The following is an 18,610-nucleotide window of genomic DNA, read 5'->3' as shown; positions in this document are numbered from 1 at the left end:
TGGCCAATTAATTAGCTATGTACGAATATACTAGCACATACCACATAGATACATACATGGATACACACATAATATTATTCTTTCTTCATCGGGTGCGTGAGCCATGCATGGCTCATTCTATGTATAACTAGTTAATCAAGTTCACAAGATCAACGTACTGGTAGGCATAAATTGTGCTCTCCACCGGCTGGTTACCATATTTTTCCAAGAAAATCAACATCTCTGTCACTAACTTTTACACACTTGTAGGTGCGTATTGATGCCATATTTTTTATAAAATTGTGACAAAATCGCGTCGAACAGTGGAGGGGGAGTAAACCTTTACTTTTATCGATTGGGAACCGTCACTAATGTGTTTAGGATGGAAGATACCGATAACTAATGGTCGCGAAGGAAACAAGAAGGGTGCATTTATTAAAATTTCATTTACCTCTGTTTTAAAAACTTGAGCTGTGGCACCGAGGTGCTCTGCATTTATATTTTGCGGTCTCAAAAAGGGCTAGCGAGATACCACTATTGTCATATTATATCATGGTTGTTTTGATAATGTGTTGTTGTTTGAGATATCTTATTATTGCTCGCTAGCTGATAATGTTATTGATATGAGTTAATATGATTTTTAAGAGTTATTGTCGACATGGTTAGTTATAATCTTTGCTGAAAACCTAGGTGCTACTTAAGCTTATTTATGCAAACAAGATCAAAAGAGTTCGCACACGTTTTTCTTTTTCAGTTTCAGTTTATCAGCTGAATTGCTTGAGGACAAGCAAATGTTTAAGTTTGGGGGAGTTGCTACATCACCGTCGTATCTACTTTTCCTAAAGCTTTTCCTCTTGTTTCGGACTCTAATTTGCATGATTTTAATGAAACTAACCCGGACTGACGTTGTTTTCAGCAGAACTATCATGATGTTGTTTTTGTGCAGAAATAAAAATTCTCGGATTGGAACGAAACTTTGCGAGGAATTTTTATATGAGTAAAGATAATTTCTGGAGCCAAGAACTACCGGAGGGGGGCACCTGGGTGGGTACAACCCACCAGGACGCGCTACCCCCTCCAAGCGCGCCCAGGTGGGTTGTCCCCACCTGGTAGCCCCGCAGACCCTGAAACCGATGCTATAAAATCTTATTATTTTCAGAAAAAATCAGAGAGAAAGAATTATCGCGTTCCGTGAGACGGAGCCGCCGCCACCTCCTGTTCTTCATCGGGAGGCCAGATCTGGAGTCCGATTGGGGCTCCGGGGAGGGGGATCTTCGATCTTCGTCATCACCAACCCTTCACCATCGCCAATTCCATGATGCTCCCCAGTGGGAGTGAGTAATTCCTTCGCAGGCTCGCTGGTCGTTGAGGAGTTGGATGAGATTCGTCATGCAGTCGAGTTAGTGTTGTTAGGGCTTGATCCCTAGTATCCATTATGTTCTGAGATTGATGTTGCTATGGCTTTGCCATGCTTAATACTTGTCACTTTGGGCCCGGGTGCCATGATTTCAGATCTGAACCGTTTACGCTATCACCATTATATCTATGTTCTAGATCCGATCTTGGAAGTTATAGTCACCTACTACGTGTTATGATCCAGCAACCCCAAAGTGACAATAGTTGGGACACTTCCCGGTGATGACCGTAGTTTGAGGAGTTCATGTATTCACCGTGTGTTAATGCTTTGTTATGGTTATCTATTAAAAGGAGGCCTTAATACCCCTTAGTTTCCAATTGGACCCCGCTGCCACGGGAGGGTAGGACAAAAGATGTCATGCAAGTTCTTTCCATAAGCACATATGACTGTTTACGGAATACATGCCTACATTATATTTATGAACTGGAGCTAGTGCCGTATCGCCCTAGGTTATAACTGTCACATGATGAATATCATCCACCAAATCACCGATCCAATGCCTACGATTCTCCTACATATTGGTCTTGCTAAGTTACTACTGTTGCTGTTACTATTGTCACTGCTACAAAACTATTGCTATCAAAGCTATCATATTACCGTGCTACTGATCACTTTGCTGCAGATAACTAATCTCCAGCTGTGATTGAATTGACAACTCAGTTGCTAATACTTGCAAATATTCTTTGGCTCTCCTTGTGTCGAATCTATGAATTTCGGTTGAATACGCTACCATCGAAAACTGTTGCCATCCCATATACTTGTGGGTTATCAGTTACCGGAAACCCTGGGGGGAGATATGGGACATATGGGCCATAACAGGGGAGCACACCAGCCCACAAGGGGTGGCGCCCCCCCCCTTAGGTAGGAGACCGAATTGTAGAAGGAACAAGGGGGGTTGGGCCCCCCTTCCTTTCCCTCTCCCCCCTTCCCTTTTCCCTCCAGCAATTATGGAATGGGGAGGCCGAATTGGGGAGGACCCCAAGTAGGATTCCTCCTACTTGGAGCGCACCCTTGCTGCTCCCCTCCCCCTCCCACCTATATATATGTGGGGAGGGGGCGCCTAGAACACACAACATCAATTGTTAGCCGTGTGTGGCGCCCCCCTCCACAGTTTACACCCCCCGTCATATTCTCGCGGTGCTTAGGCGAAGCCCTGCGCGGATCACATCACCATCATCGTCACCACGCCGTCGTGTTGACAGAACTCATCTACTTCCTCGACACCTTGCTGGATCAAGAAGGCGAGGGACGTCATCGCGCTGAACGTGTGCAGAACTCGGAGGTGCCGTACGTTCGGTGCTTGATCGGTCGGAGCTAGAAGAAGTTCAACTACATCAACAATGTTGTCAAACGCTTCCACTTTCGGTTTACGAGGGTACATAGACACACTCTCCCTCTCGGTGCTATGCATATCCTAGATATATCTTGCGTGAGCGTAGGATTTTTTTTTGAAATTACATGCTACGTTTCCCAACATCCATAATCTTCCAAACACACTTTGTGTTTAATCCTTGTAACTAGCAATGATAGTAAGACTAACAATCTTACTAGTTTCGTTGGAGGCCAATGGAAATTTTGTATTTGTGTGTAGGTACTTACCATTGGCTGCAATTCAAAGCTCCTACTAGTTCGATAAACGTTAATGTCATCCACTTGGAGGAAAAATTGCCGCTGGCTACAAACCCTTGCACTTGAGGCCCAACACCTTCCTGGTTGAGAGAAAACAATGAGTGTTCTCAATTTGAGAGTGTTGGGGAAATTCATATTAATCATATAATTGCCTTCTCCTCCAACGTTTGTTGAAATCAGTGTAAAAACAAGGTTAAAAATGCATGTACCAGAAGGTTTCGGGTGCCCGGGATCCTGGACCCCTGCGTGCTCAAAGTAACCCGAGAAGAAGCATGCACCTTTGGCTGGCGCGGTTGCTCGGGGTCCTGGAACCCCAGGCCCCAGAGGGAGGGCTACCTCTCCGCATACTTTGGGTGTTGGTTCACCTCTGTGTAGTCTACTCAACCTAACCATTGCTCAAGATGCTCCACCATCCCCCAAACCCTAAATGCTTGATATCTTCCATCCCTCCATCCAAGCACTCCGATTCTTTGGGGATTGGAAGATGTTCACCCGATCTACATTTCCACCAAACCAATTTGTGTGTCCACAATTAGTTCTTCACCAACACTTGTTACTCTTGGAGCTTGGGCTCCTAGGCGGTAGTGGTTCCTCCGAAAGCTTCCTTGCGTGTCGTGTGCCCCAGAGACGTGTGTAAAGGTGTGGTGGTTGCCTTCAAGATCAACCTCGAGTGATTCGACGCTCATCCGTTGGGGCGACTCGAGGAGAATAAGGTGAGCCACTTGCTGGCGTTCCAAAGCCTTGGTTCCGGCACCGCACAACGGAGATTAGCACTTCCCCAAGGAAATGCGAACTTCAGGATAAAATCGGCGTCTCCGACTCACTTATGGTAAATCTTTCCGCGCTTTTCTTTGTAAGTTTATGGGCTTGCTAATTAGTTTGTTGCCTAGCTTAGATTGCTTTGAGTTTCTTTGTCATATAGCTTGTGTTCATCTAGTTGCATATCTAGAGAACCTGATTTATACATATTTCCCTAAAATTGATAATTAAGATTAAAATTTACAGTCTCCTATTCACTCCCTCTATCGACCACATCGATCCTTGCAATGTTGCATGTAGTGATTTCTTCGATTGTGTACATGCTTTATCAAATGTTCCTTTGTAATAACATTTTCATTGATTAGCATGTCTGTCCCTTGTTTGTGAGACTCTGTATGAAACTTTAATGATTTATTTAAAATGGTCTTCACTTGGAATTCATGTGAGAACACATATGAAAAATAGACTACCATGGTACTGGTTGATGACACTTTCCTCGACATAGAGATCTTGAACCTCAAACCCAATTATATGAGCATGTGTTACATAACATGCGATTGGACCAACCCAAGTTGACACCTTGTGATAACATTATTTTAAATTGTACACATAGCTCTCTTGCAATGTATATGATATGTCCTTATATTCGAGTAAAGTGACATACTTTGAGTTTACCCAACGCTAATCAGTAACTCACTAGTTATAAATATTTGCTTTCTTATTTGCCATGAAACATAACTCGAGGCATGGTAAATCAAAATGGACTTTGACTATATGTGACGAGACATGTGAGCCCCTTGAAGGATTGGATCTAGAAATGCATGGGCGTGCTACTTAAAGTAAATAGTTAATTAGTAAAGTGTTTCGATGCACGCGACCGAGAAAGAGTCGAGCTATCCATAGGAGGATCGCATTTGCCTACGCACGAGCTTGGCCAATTGTTGTGAGGCAAAATGAGTTGTATATATGCGCCATTGTGAACTAGACACTACATCCTAATGGGTCTCTAATTCAAAAGCCCATTATATGTCGATATAAGGGAAGAGCCGGACGTTTTAAGGTTAACCAGTTGGAAAATCTGAAAAACTACTGTCACTTCACGCCATGCCCAAGGTTGCCCATTCGAATCTAGCGATCTGATGGGTCATGTCAGCGATGGGAGAGACCTCAAGCCTCGGGAGACATAAAGACACCTCCCTCTTTGAATAGTGGGCACACTTGATGAGTTGCGGCTGCAGCTTTTTTTTTTTTAGCGAAAGAGGGGGTGATCCCTCCAATTTCATTAACGAAACCAAGCCAGATAACATTGCGGCTGCAGTTGCAACGCATAAACGAATTATTCGAGGGGTCCGCAAGGGGAGAAAGTAGTATGACTACATTTGCACCTACACGCTACACCGACTCTACTTTTAGAATTGTCTGCACATTTTAGTACTAAATCTTAGTATAATGTATTGCAGCAACAATTCATTATTCCGTATTAAAAAAAATTGCGCCCGTATAGTCTACCTGTATCCCTACAATTCTCAGAGTTCAGTTGAATTGGAAAAGAGCAAGACCAGATACATGATCCCTGAAGCTGTGTTTTCTATTAAAAAAAACCAAGTACACAACTCCTCTGCAAACTCTAGAACCTCACATTCACCTGCAAGAATTAGCTGCAACAAGCGAAAAGCAGATTTCGACTGACACAACAGACCGGCCGACCCTACATGGTAAGTAAATTCAACTCGCCGCTTCAGGAGCTACAAAATTATTCCACGGGACCAAAATCAAGTTAAACAGGCTGTTAAAAATCTGCACGTGTAAAATAGGTTGGTGAAAAATGGAATTAGCGGGCTCGTGTTCGTCGTGAGTCAGATTATATCCACGACTCCACCGTGTGGTTGTACATGTAGGAGCTCATCCCGCTGATGTGCGCCAGCGCGTCGGGGTCGAGCATGTCCTCCGCCTTCACGCCCGGCTGAAATGGAAAACTCGTTAGAGACATGCTCGTCGTCGTCGTATCAGAGCCGGTGCTGGCGATTGATGAAATTTGATCCAGACTTACCATCTGCTCGTACTCCTCGTGGTTCTGTGATCCGATCGCCGTGGACGCTTCGCAGTACTCGTCGTTCTTGGCGAACCTCCCGCGGACGCGCGGCCTGCTGTCCGCCAAGGTTTTCCTGCACGCGTACTGCAGTTTTCCGATCGGATGTCAGCGGCGTCGAGGACCATGCATGGATCCTTTAATGGTGATTGATTCTGGTTTGGTGGGTCACCTTGATCTTCTTGCTGAAGTTCCGCTCGTTCCTCTTCTTGATGTACCGGTGGATCTTCTCCTTCCTCTCCTCCACGGAGAGGCGGGCGGCCTTGAAGCTCGTGTCCTCCAGGCTCGAGGTCTCTCCCGCCGCCGGCAGCCGCCCGGGGCTCCCGCTGCCTCCGATCTATACCACCGCGAAACGACCGGTCATGCTCTGTCCTACTACCGATTGCGATTCTTGGCGAATTCGTTCTGGGTTTCTACCTGCATCTCCGCGGCGGTAGGGAATGCCATCTGCCCCGCGGAGTCGGCGTCCACCAGCGCGCCGCCCTCCATCATCCTCTGGTACTCGCCCATCTCCTCCATCCCCAGCATCATCGACATCACGGTGCCCGTGCAACCGCCGCCGCCGAAGAAACCTCCCTGCGCCGCGTAACACCCTTGCGTCGCCGCGTCGGCGGCGCCAGGGAGCATCGCGCCAGGCTGCTGCTGGCACAGGGTCTCCTCCAGCCCCATGAACCCTCCGGCCAGTGCCGCCGCGAAGCACTCGTTGGTGTATCCCGAGGTGAGCTGCATGAGGTCGGACGCCGTGCTGCTCATTTGCGTCTGCAGCGCCGGGTGGTGCTCTGCCGCGGTCACCACCGGGAGCACCATCTGGCCATACTGTTGCTGCTCCGTCTGGGTCTCGTCCGTGCCTGCCGCCGCCGCCGCGAACGCGTAATCTATGGGGAGGAGGAGCTCGGCGTCTGGGCCAGGCGGCTGGTCTTCCTCGAGGAGCGCCGAGAGTGTGGAGTCAAGGGACGGCAAGGGGGAGAAGCTGGCCGTGGTCGTGGCCGCGGCCGCACCCGACGACATGTTATCGCCATGGCTGCAGAGAGGAGGCGTGGCGGTGAACGACGACGAGGCGTCCTCCGACGAGGCAGCGAACACGTCGGACGCAGCGTTCACCGCCCCGAAGAGGTCGCCGCCGCCGCCGCCATCGTCGCAGAAGTCGAGGATGTGCGCGGCTATGGGGCTCGAGATGCCCTCCTGCAAGAAACCAACAAATTCGTCAGTGCCCCCCTGTATCATGCCTCAACTCCGATCAACAGGAGAGACCAGGTACGCATGCACACGCCTGTAGAATGCAAATGCTACTGTTAGCCACCATGATTCTTGATTCAGAAAGAAAGACAAAAGGCATCCTACAATCTACATGATCAAGCACATTTCATCTACGATCCTTATATAATCTGTTTTGGGCGAGGGAATCAAATGCCGTACTGTTGTATCTGCATTTGCACAGCTCAATTCTGCATCCATGAGGACGGAATTGGAACGGATAGAACAGTGGAAGTATAGGTCCGTATGCCGTATGCCGGGGAATGTTACTGTTAAGGATGAGAGAATTTAAGCCAGGCCAAGCAGAGGCGGTCCTGATCAGAATTCTCCGCGGCGCACGCAATGCGGACATAAAGGTTAACGAGATCACGAAGCAAAAACTATCAAGTCGAGGCATCGATTCTCTCTGTACTGCAACGGGGCCGGGGTCCAAAAGCCGAAAGATTTCCTCCTCTTCTGGATCCCGTCCCTGCTTTTGGCTTTGGTGTGATAGATAGACACCTAAACAATTATTGCACCGTGCACATAACTGTTTGTCTAGCAAAGATCATTGCCAATGGCCATTTGAACGGAATCCTCATCAACAGCATGCATGGGCAAGATGGCAAAAGGAGGCGGATCATCATCAAAACATGCAGAAAAAAAGCAAACGATTTCCGAGAACCGAGCGTAGATTATATCATGGTCAGGAGATTTACTTACGGTGAAGGACTGATCGTCGTCAAGCATGGCGTGCACCGTCGATTGGAAACCCCGGCCGGCGGCGAGCACTCCAATGTTTTGCTTCGATCTTTTCTGGATGAAACCGCAGAGGGGGGTGGAAGAGGAAGAGGAAGAGATGAGAAGCTCGTAGACCATGCAAATGGCAACGGCTTCTATTTATAAGGCCAGGAACAGGAAGATCAGGAACTAGGAGTCCGGGCTAATTATAGGCCATGAGATACGGGCACTTTTTGTAACAAGATGTGGATTTTCAACAGGAGATTAGGACAATTAGGCGGCCCTGGTTACTTAATTAGGACAAGGAGGGCACACATGTACCGCGGTCAAAGACCAACATGCCCTCAGTTAAAACTGAAACGGGCAAGCCTTGGGGAAGGAATGTCCAAGATAGCTATTTTTGTGCAGGTTATGAGCTGTATTTTGGCGCTAAACAAACCGCCTTGTCTATCCAAGATTAGTTTTTTCTCCTGACTCTTAGCTCGGTTTTGACCGGGAAACAATACATACACAAAATGATGCGAGGAAAACGGGAGATTCTACCTTGATTCCAACGCGCTCATGCTTGTGCCCGATCTTTTCTTGAGAAAGAGAGACTTCCTGATTAAGCGATGTATGTACCACCATGACTCGCACCGTTCATGCTAGCTAGCGATCCATATGTACTTCACAACAATTTTGGCGATCTTTGGCTCGTGAAGGCTTTTAGGGCATGCAATCGATCCGGTGCAGTAAGAATTAATGTTATTTTTTACTACTCGTTCTGCGTCAGTTGTCTTTTCACCGCACTGATTATTTTTCCATGATATTTATCAGATCTAAGATGCCCCTTGGATGTCTTTTTTTAAAAAAGAATGAAAATTATTATTTTTACCAAATTGGCCCTCTCCCGCTTCGGTGACTGACTAACTTCAGAAAATGTAAGGACATTCCTGCTTTACCGGGAGCACCTTGGTTGGCCCAAGCTATAATGGCATTAGCATAGACGCTGGTACTCCTAGGGAACTGGATGCCACACGTCACGGAAAGTAGAGAACTACGTGCAAAAGACACGTACGTACATATATACGCACAAAGAATCGCAGCTCTCTCTTTTCCCTTCCCTGCTGGTGTGGTATATGTATCAATCGTACTCCTATGTGGAAGTAAGGACATATTTTTTGTAAACAAAGGGTGCTTTTATTAGCTTAAAATATAGCATCAAGCGAATATAAACATATTAAGCGACACCCGGCCTCTACATAACTAAGATGCACAGTGCCCGCAAAAAAAAAGACACAGTCGTTAAGAACAAGTTTGGCAAAAATAAATAAACAAAACGACATATTGACAATAGTAAAATCCTATGAGACTGAAACTTTGCCTATGTCGAAGGAGGTGAACTGATTCAGAGATCATGTTGCCATCCATGTTGGATAAAAACCTCCTTGGTCACTCGCTCCAACCGCATACACACAGTCTTGAAGAATGGTTCATACTTCGTTCGATGTAACATAGACCACATACAAACTCAGTGCGTACAATGAAAAATAACCTGGAAAGGAGAAGGACTTTTAGCATTGAAAATAATGCCATTTCTATATAGTCAAAGCAACCATAATAAGGCTGATGTTCCCACCTTTATTAGCGTGTGAAACCTATTTCGTATACCGTCAAGCCAGTGATCATATATATTGGCAACACTCGTAGACGGATAAAATTGAATGTTATATTGATGTCTGACTACGTAGAACGCGTAAACTTGCAATGAAAGAAGAGGTGTTTGATTGTCTTGTCATGAGCACAAAAATTACACTTCTCGCTTCCATGCCAGTTGCAACGGACAAGATTGTCTTTAGTTAGGACAACTCTCCTATGAAGATACCAAATGAAAATCTTGTTTTTAAAAGGTATCTTCGACCTCCATATCTTATAATTATTATCCATAGAGTCAACTGTGAATGACATAGTGAAGGAAATATGCCGTAGAGGCAATAATAAAGTTGTTATTTATATTTTCTTATATCATGATAAATGTTTATTATTCATGCTAGAATTGTATTAACCGGAAACTTAGTATATGTGTGAATACATAGACAAACAGAGTGTCACTAGTATGCCTCTACTTGACTAGCTCGTTGAATCAAAGATGGTTAAGTTTCCTAGCCATAGACATGAGTTGTCATTTGATTAACGGGATCACATAATTAGAGAATGATGTGTTTGAATTGGCCCATTCTGTTAGCTTAGCACTTGATCGTTTAGTATGTTGGTATTGCTTTCTTCATGACTTATACATGTTCCTATGACTATGAGATTATGCAACTCCCGAATACCGGAGGAACACTTTGTGTGCTACCAAACGTCACAACGTAACTGGGTGATTATAAAGGTGCTCTACAGGTGTCTCGGATGGTGTTTGTTGAGTTGGCATAGATCGAGATTAGGATTTGTCACTCCGATTATCGGAGAGGTATCTCTGGGCCCTCTCGGTAATGCACATCACTATAAGCCTTGCAAGCAATGTAACTAATGAGTTAGTTGCGGGATGATGCATTACGGAACGAGTAAAGAGACTTGCCGGTAACGAGATTGAACTAGGTATTGAGATACCGACGATCGAATCTCGGGCAAGTAACATACCGATGACAAAGGGAACAACGTATGTTGTTATGCGGTTTGACCGATAGAGATCTTCGTAGAATATGTAGGAACCAATATGAACATCCAGGTTTCACTATTGGTTATTGACCGGAGACGTGTCTCAGTCATGTCTACATAGTTCTCGAACCCGTAGGGTCCGCACGCTTAACGTTCGGTGACGATCGGTATTATGAGTTTATGTGTTTTGATGTACCGAAGGTAGTTTGGAGTCCCGGATATGATCACGGACATGACGAGGAGTCTCGAAATAGTCAAGACATAAAGATTCATATATTGGACGGCTACATTCGGACACCGGAACTGTTCCGGGTGATTTCGGAGAAAACCGGAGTGGCGGAGGGTTACCGGACCCCCCCCCCCCCCCGAGGAAAGATTGGACCTACATGGGCCTTAGGGAAGAGGGGAGGCAGCCCACAAGGGGTAGCCGCGCCCCCTCCCTATAGGGAGTCCGAATTGGACTAGGGAGGAGGCGCCCCCCTTTCCTTCTCTTCCTCTCCCTTCCCTCTTTCCCCTTCTCCTCCTAGTTGGACTAGGAAAGGAGGAATCCTACTCCTACCAGGAGGAGGATTCCTCCCCTCCTTGGCGGGCCCTAGGGCCGGCCGGCCTCCCCCCTTGCTCCTTTATATATGGGGGCAGGGGGCACCCTAGAACACAACAACAAACATTGTCTTAGCCGTGTGCGGTTCCCCCTCCACCATAATCCGCCTCAGTCATATCGTTGCAGTGCTTAGGCGAAGCCCTGCGCCGGTAACTTCATCATCACCGTCATCACGCCGTCGTGCTGACGAAGCTCTCCCTCGACACTCAGCTGGATTGAGAGTTCTTGGGACTTCACCGAGCTGAACGTGTGCAGATCGTGGAGGTGCCGTACTTTCGGTGCTAGGATCGGTCGGATCGTGAAGACGTACGACTACATCAACCGTGTTGTCATAACGCTTCTGCTTTCGTTCTAGGAGGGTACGTAGACAACACTCCCCCCGCTCGTTGCTATGCATCACCTAGATGGATCTTGCATGTGTGTAGGAATTTTTTTGAAATTATTGCGTTCCCCAACAGTGGCATCCGAGCCAGGTCTATGCGTAGATGTTATATGCACGAGTAGAACACAAAGAGTTGCGGGCGATAATAGTCATACTGCTTACCAGCATGTCATACTTTGATTTGGCAGTATTGTTGGATGAAGCGGCCCGGACCGACATTACGCGTACGCTTACGCGAGACTGGTTCTACCGATGTGCTTCGCACACAGGTGGCTGGCGGGTGTCAGTTTCTCCAACTTTAGTTGAATCGAGTGTGACTACGCCCGGTCCTTGTTGAAGGTTAAAACAACACACTTGACTAAAAATCATTGTAGTTTTGATGCGTAGGTAAGAACGGTTCGTGCTCAGCCCGTAGCAGCCACGTAAAACTTGCAACAACATAGTAGAGGATGTCTAACTTGTTTTTGTAGGGCATGTTGTGATGTGATATGGTCAAGACATGATGCTAAATTTTATTGTATGAGATGATCATGTTTTGTAACACAGTTATCGGCAACTGGCAGGAGCCATATGGTTGTTGCTTTATTGTATGAAATGCAATCGCCATGTAATTGCTTTACTTTATCACTAAGTGGTAGCGATAGTCATACAAGCAATAGTTGGCGAGACGACAACAATGCTTCAATGGAGATCAAGGTGTCAAGTAGGTGACGATGGTGATCATGACGGTGCTTTGGAGATGGAGATCAAAGGCACAAGATGATGATGGCCATATCATATCACTTATATTGATTGCATGTGATATTTATCCTTTATGCATCTTATTTTGCTTAGTTCGGCGGTAGCATTACAAGATGATCTCTCACTAAATTTCAAGGTACAAGTGTTCTCCCTGAGTATGCACCGTTGCGAAAGTTCGTCGTGCCGAGACACCACGTGATGATCGGGTGTGATAAGCTCTACGTTCACATACAACGGGTGCAAGCCAGTTTTGCACACGCAGAATACTCGGGTTAAACTTGACGAGCCTAGCATATGCAGATATGGCCTCGGAACACTGAGACCGAAAGGTCGAGCGTGAATCATATAGTAGATATGATCAACATAGTGATGTTAACCATAGAAAACTACTCCATCTCACGTGATGATCGGACATGGTTTAGTTGATTTGGATCACGTGATCACTTAGATGATTAGAGGGATGTCTATCTAAGTGGGAGTTCTTAAGTAATTTGATTAATTGAACTTTAATTTATCATGAACTTAGTACCTGATAGTTTTTTGCATGTCTGTGTTGTTGTAGATAGATGGCCCGTGCTGTTGTTCCGTTGAATTTTAACGCGTTCCTAGAGAAAGCTAAGTTGAAAGATGATGGTAGCAACTACACGGACTGGGTCCGTAACTTGAGGATTATCCTCATTGCTGCACAGAAGAATTACATCCTGGAAGCACCGCTAGGTGCCAAACCCGCTGCAGGAGCAACGCCAGATGTTATGAATGTCTGGGAGAGCAAAGCTGATGACTACTCGATAGTTCAGTGTGCCATGCTTTACGGCTTAGAACCGGCACTTCAACAGCGTTTTGAACGTCATGGAGCATATGTGATGTTTCCAGGAGTTGAAGTTAATATTTCAAGCAAATGCCCGGATTGAGAGCTATGAAGTCTCCAATAAGTTCTACAGCTGCAAAATGGAGGAGAATAGTTCTGTCAGTGAGCATATACTCAAAATGTCTAGGTATAACAATCACTTGATTCAACTGGGAGTTAGTCTTCCTGATGATAGTGTCATTGACAGAATTCTTCAATCACTGCCACCAAGCTACAAGAGCTTCGTGATGAACTATAATATGCAAGGGATGGATAAGACAATTCCCGAGCTCTTCGCAATGCTAAAGGCTGCGGAGGTAGAAATCAAGAAAGAGCATCAAGTGTTGATGGTCAACAAGACCACCAGTTTCAAGAAAAAGGGTAAAGGGAAGAAGGGAAACTTCAAGAAGAACGGCAAGCAAGTTGCTGCTCAAGTGAAGAAGCCTAAGTCTGGACCTAAGCCTGAGACTGGGTGCTTCTACTGCAAAGGGACTGGTCACTGGCAGCGGAACTGCCCCAAGTATTTGGCGGATAAGAAGGATGGCAAGGTGAACAAAGGTATATGTGAGATACATGTTATTGATGTGTACCTTACTAATGCTCGCAGTAGTGCCGGGGTATTTGATACTAGTTCTGTTGCTAATATTTGCAACTAGAAACAGGGACTACAGATTAAGCGAAGATTGGCTAAGGACGAGGTGACGATGCGCGTGGGAAATGGTTCGAAAGTCGATGTGATCGCCGTCGGCAAGCTACCTCTACATCTACCTTCGGGATTAGTTTTAGACCTGAATAATTGTTATTTGGTGCCAGCGTTAAGCATGAACATTATATCTGGATCTTGTTTGATGCGAGATGGTTATTCATTTAAATCAGAGAATAATGGTTGTTCTATTTATATGAGTAATAGCTTTTATGGTCATGCACCCTTGAGGAGTGGTCTATTTTTGTTGAATCTCGATAGTAGTGACACACATATTCATAATATTGAAGCCAAAAGATGCAGAGTTGATAATGATAGTGCAACTTATTTGTGGCACTGCCGTTTGGGTCATATTGGTGTAAAGCGCATGAAGAAACTCCATTCTGATGGACTTTTGGAATCACTTGGTACTTGTGAACCATGCCTCATAGGCAAGATGACTAAAACTCCGTTCTCCGGAACAATGGAGCGAGCAACAGATTTTTTGGAAATCATACATACTGATGTATGTGGTCCGATGAATATTGAGGCTCGCGACGGGTATCGGTGTCAAAACCAGCGGATCTCGGGTAGGGGGTCACGAACTATGCGTCTAAGGTCGATGGGAACAGGAGACAGGGGACACAATGTTTACCCAGGTTCGGGCCCTCTCTATGGAGGTAATACCCTACTTCCTGCTTGATTGATCTTGATGGATATGAGTATTACAAGAGTTGATCTACCACGAGATCGTAATGGCTAAACCCTAGAAGTCTGGCCTGTATGACTATTGTAATGAGTATATGCCTTTCCGGACAAAGTCCTCCGGTTTATATAGACACTGGGAGGATCTAGGGTTACACAGGGTCGGTTACAAATAAAGGAATCTACATATCCGGTCGCCAAGCTTGCCTTCCACGCCAAGGAGAGTCGCATCCGGACACGGGTGCAGTCTTCGGTCTTCGTATCTTCACAGCCCATCAGTCCAGCCCATGGCTAACAGGCCGGACGCCCGAGGACCCCTTAGTCCAGGACTCCCTCAGTAGCCCCCGAACCAGGCTTCAATGACGAGGTGTTCGGCGCGCAGATTGTCTTCGACATTGCAAGGCGGGTTCCCCCTCCGACGGCTTCCAAGTAATGTATTCGGCTTTTAATCCAATGTCGCATCCCTCGACTTCTGTGTATCTATGACTTCATCTTCCACGTGTCGGGCGAATGCGGACGGTCAGGGTATTTTTTTGCAAATAACACCCTAGCCATGCAAGAAAGAGCGTCTATTTAAAGAGATTGGATCTCAGATCCTTTCGGCACCACGCGGAGAAAATCCTCAGAGACTGCCAGGAAAGACCATTCCAACATGGCTAACATTCCCAGCTCCTCTTCCCGTTCCAACCTAGAGAGAGGCGAGTGGGAGAGGTGCTCTGTGTCCCACAGCCAATTGGAGAAGTTGCAAACGCAGGGATTTGTCCCTCCTGCAGATCTGGTCCCTGTTCGAGCAGGATTGGCCTCCTTCAACGGCAAAACCCAGGCGGAGGATTTCCCCAATCCGTCTGTGGGAGAACAAGTGTGCTTCGTCCCCTAACTGCTGAGGGGCGTGGGATTTCCAATTCACCCATTCATCCGAGGGCTTCTGGAGTATTATGGCCTCCAGCTGCACAATTTAACCCCAGCCTCCGTCCTGCACATTGCGGGTTATGTCGCTTTATGTGAACTATTCCTGGGTTGTGAGGTCCATTTTGATCTGTGGAGAAAGTTGTTTTGCCTTGTCCCGCGCAACCACGAGGGATCGATATTTGAAGTGGGCGGGGCCGAAATATGGCGTATTGCTGAGACCGGATACCTATCCGGCACACCGAAGAAAACTACTGAAGAGTGGACCTCTGAGTGGTTCTACATTGATGACGTCGTATTTCCAGATCCAGTCCGGAGAGGTCTCCCCGAGTTTGCGAGTGTTCCTCTGAAGAAACGCCACACCTGGTGCCCTCGGAGCCTCGAGGAGGAAGATAGTGCGGAAGTTCGCCAACTCCTGAGCAAGATCAGGACGCTTGCCCAGTCCGGGTATACGATAGTCGAAGTGATGGCGACCTCCATAGTACGGGGAGTTCAGCCACTCCAATACAGAGGACTTCCCATGTAGAATTACAATGGGGAAGATGACACCTCCCTCTACGATAGGAAAGGTCCAGACACCCCTGCCGCCCTAGCCAAAATATTGGCCGAACTGTTCAAGGGTGAGGAAGAGGAGTTCCTGCGCATCACGCACAGAGAAGGATATTCCATTTATAACAGCACTGCCGAAAGACTTCAGAGGGGCTTTACAGCCCCGCCCTGTAGCCCGAGGGCCACAATCGGGACCTTGACCCCGGATTCGAAGAGGATCCGGATATATTTGTGGCGCTGGAGAATGGGACATTTTACCAAACGAGCTATGACGGCACAGAGGTGGCCATCGTCGCCGACTATCCCGGTCTTCTCCCTGCTTCTCATGTAAGTAATTAGGAGACACTTTGTCTGAGAGGGTTTCCGCATTCTTTCTTGCTCACTGCGGCATCCTGTGCTCAGAAGGGGAGGCGTTTGGCGCGTCGGGCCGCCCCAGGGGCGTCTCCAAAGAGAGAGGCTCCCGCACCGGGCAGGCCTTCGAAGAGGAAGGCAAATAGAGACATGGTCGGGCCTTCCTTGAAAAGGTATGGGTTTGCGACTATGCTCTTTTTAGCAGTCGCGTCCAACGGTGACTCATATGTTCATTTTGTATCAGAAAAAAGGTTCAACAGACTATGTCCGGGGACCCGGCCAGTCGTGCTTCTAATAACCACGATTCGGTCCTGGCCAAAGAGAAGCAGCCCGATATGGGAGTGGCGCCGAATTGTCCTTCTGCCGAGGGTTCGGAAAATATGTCCGTCACCAATTCGGAGGTGGAGAGCGCCATGGACCACCGGCGCCGGAAGGCCGTTTTGTGAAATCCCCGCTTCTCAAAAGAGGCCTTCGGTGCCTTCAGCTCGGCTGATGCATACATCCGAGCTGCTCGAGACGGGCTTAACAGAGCCACCGAGCAACATTTGAAAGATGTGGAGGTAAGTTTACCTTGCCCGAATTTGATAACCACGAGCCAGTAGCCCCCAAGACTTGAAGCAGTTGGGACAAATGTTTTAAGGATCGTTGTGTAGCCAGGTTCTTATGGAGAAGAACAACTTGCTAGCCCAAGAGCTGGAGCAGTGCCGGACACAGCTAACTGCTGCTACCACCGAACTAGAAAAGTTCAAGAAGGCGTCCGCTGGTAATATTTCCCTCCATCGAGAAACAAAAAATGATATGCCAGCTATATTAAAACTGCTGCTTGTCTCATAACAGGGTCATCGGACCAACTGGAAGAGGAACTAAAGGCCGCACAGACGAGCGAAAGAGAGGCGAAGAGACAACGTGCCGCAGGCGAGCGCGTCCTGACCAAAGTGGAGAAAAACAAACTCCAAGATTCAAACACCAAACTGGGCGAAGAACTGAAAGATGCACGAGCCCAGCTAGCCGAATCCGTGAAGGAGAACAAAAGGCTGCGAGGTGGCATATTCAGTACGTGGCCGTATTTACCTTATAACAGTTTGTAAGTAAAAGTAGCTGATATAGCTATGATTGCAGGTATATTGACGGGCCGTCCCGAAGAGGAGGTGTCCGGATCATCAAGTAATCTTCTGCAAGGGCTATCGCAGTTGCACGAGCAAGCTCGGCAGGCAATGCGGAGTGTAGCCAAGGCCTTATGGCCATCCGACTCCCCTCCAAGGAGTATGGAGAAGCTTGTAGAGTTGTTCAAGGGAGCGCGGCGGCGTATCCGACTATGGAAGATATCGGCCTGCCGAGAGGGTGCGCGAGAGGCCTGGGCCATGGTAAAAACACGATATACCAAGCTGGATCCGAATCACATGGCCCGGGTCAGACCGCTAGGGTCAAATGGGGAAGAAATTCCCGTTAGTTTAGTATATGGCCAAGTAGAGGTGGCTCCTAGATACTCCCAACAGGATTGTAAATTAGACCGCCTGTTGGACGGTATAGAGGAGGAAGTTTTTGAGTCCTAAGTGACTATGTATTTTCCTTCTAGCTGGATTGTAAAACGATTGTCATGGCCGACCTTTTCGCTTCGATCTCTCGACCCGAAGGTGCCGAGTGTTTCCGAATACCTGTGCGGCAAAATAAACTGGGGTATGCGTGGAAACCAGGCGTAGGGGTCATAGGTGCTTGAACAGACAAGTTGTATCCGGCTAGTTATGTTATATTACATTGAAATGGTAAGAAACATCTTCCAGAGAGAATGGTTCCGTTAAGGGTTCCTTTCCCTGGGTGTGCATGCATCTATGTGCATGTCCGGACTGTGATGAAAAAATCACAGTGTGTATAACTTCTGGGGGTTCATAATGGAGCGAGTGCAAAAACATCTTTAGTTCACCGACCGAATATTCCCTTAAGAACGCTAGCTTTCGGCTTCACCTAGTCCGAGGTACACATCCGGATGACCCAACAGTAACAATCGCAGAGGTGCTCCCTTTATGCCCTAGCCGAATTAACGGGAACGTAGGGTATAAGCACAGGAGCCAGGCAACCCAGCTTGGCCAAAACTTAAGTCATATCGATGCATATAATGGCAAAGAAAAGGTACATATGGGAGAAAACGCATATGTGATGAGCTTTATGCTCGAAAAATGGAAATAGCAAGCTTTTGTCCAAGAAGCCCCCAGGTATGATAGACATACATACTTGAAGATGTATGCGTCGGGGGTACACGGTCTAACCGTACGAAAACCTTTAAGGCTAAAGAGAAAAAACGAAATGAGAGAAAAAATGATGAAAACAATGAGAGGAAGGAGACGAACAAAGAGTTCGGCGC

At 47.0% G+C, this 18,610-nt stretch overlaps 1 protein-coding gene across 2 annotated transcripts; it reads right to left on the bottom strand.

Annotated features, from left to right (window-relative positions):
• Window positions 1–5,351: 5,351 nt before the first annotated feature.
• LOC123167414 (uncharacterized) lies at window positions 5,352–8,100 on the bottom strand. Of its 2 annotated transcripts, none has more exons than XM_044585255.1 (5): window positions 7,830–8,100; window positions 6,291–7,055; window positions 6,046–6,210; window positions 5,835–5,960; window positions 5,352–5,747 (listed from the first exon to the last, which is right to left on the bottom strand). In XM_044585255.1, the coding sequence occupies exons 1-5, from the start codon at window positions 7,983–7,985 to the stop codon at window positions 5,646–5,648; spliced, it is 1,314 nt and encodes a 437-aa protein (XP_044441190.1). In that variant the 5' UTR covers window positions 7,986–8,100; the 3' UTR covers window positions 5,352–5,645. The 2 variants fall into 2 exon arrangements, with proteins under 2 accessions (XP_044441190.1, XP_044441195.1); XM_044585260.1 differs by lacking the exon at window positions 7,830–8,100 and adding an exon at window positions 7,290–7,731.
• Window positions 8,101–18,610: the final 10,510 nt, after the last annotated feature.

The sequence above is a fragment of the Triticum aestivum genome, chromosome 1D, assembly GCF_018294505.1.
Source record: "Triticum aestivum cultivar Chinese Spring chromosome 1D, IWGSC CS RefSeq v2.1, whole genome shotgun sequence".
Taxonomy (NCBI): domain Eukaryota; kingdom Viridiplantae; phylum Streptophyta; class Magnoliopsida; order Poales; family Poaceae; genus Triticum; species Triticum aestivum.
This window is presented reverse-complemented; position numbering and strand designations above follow the sequence as displayed.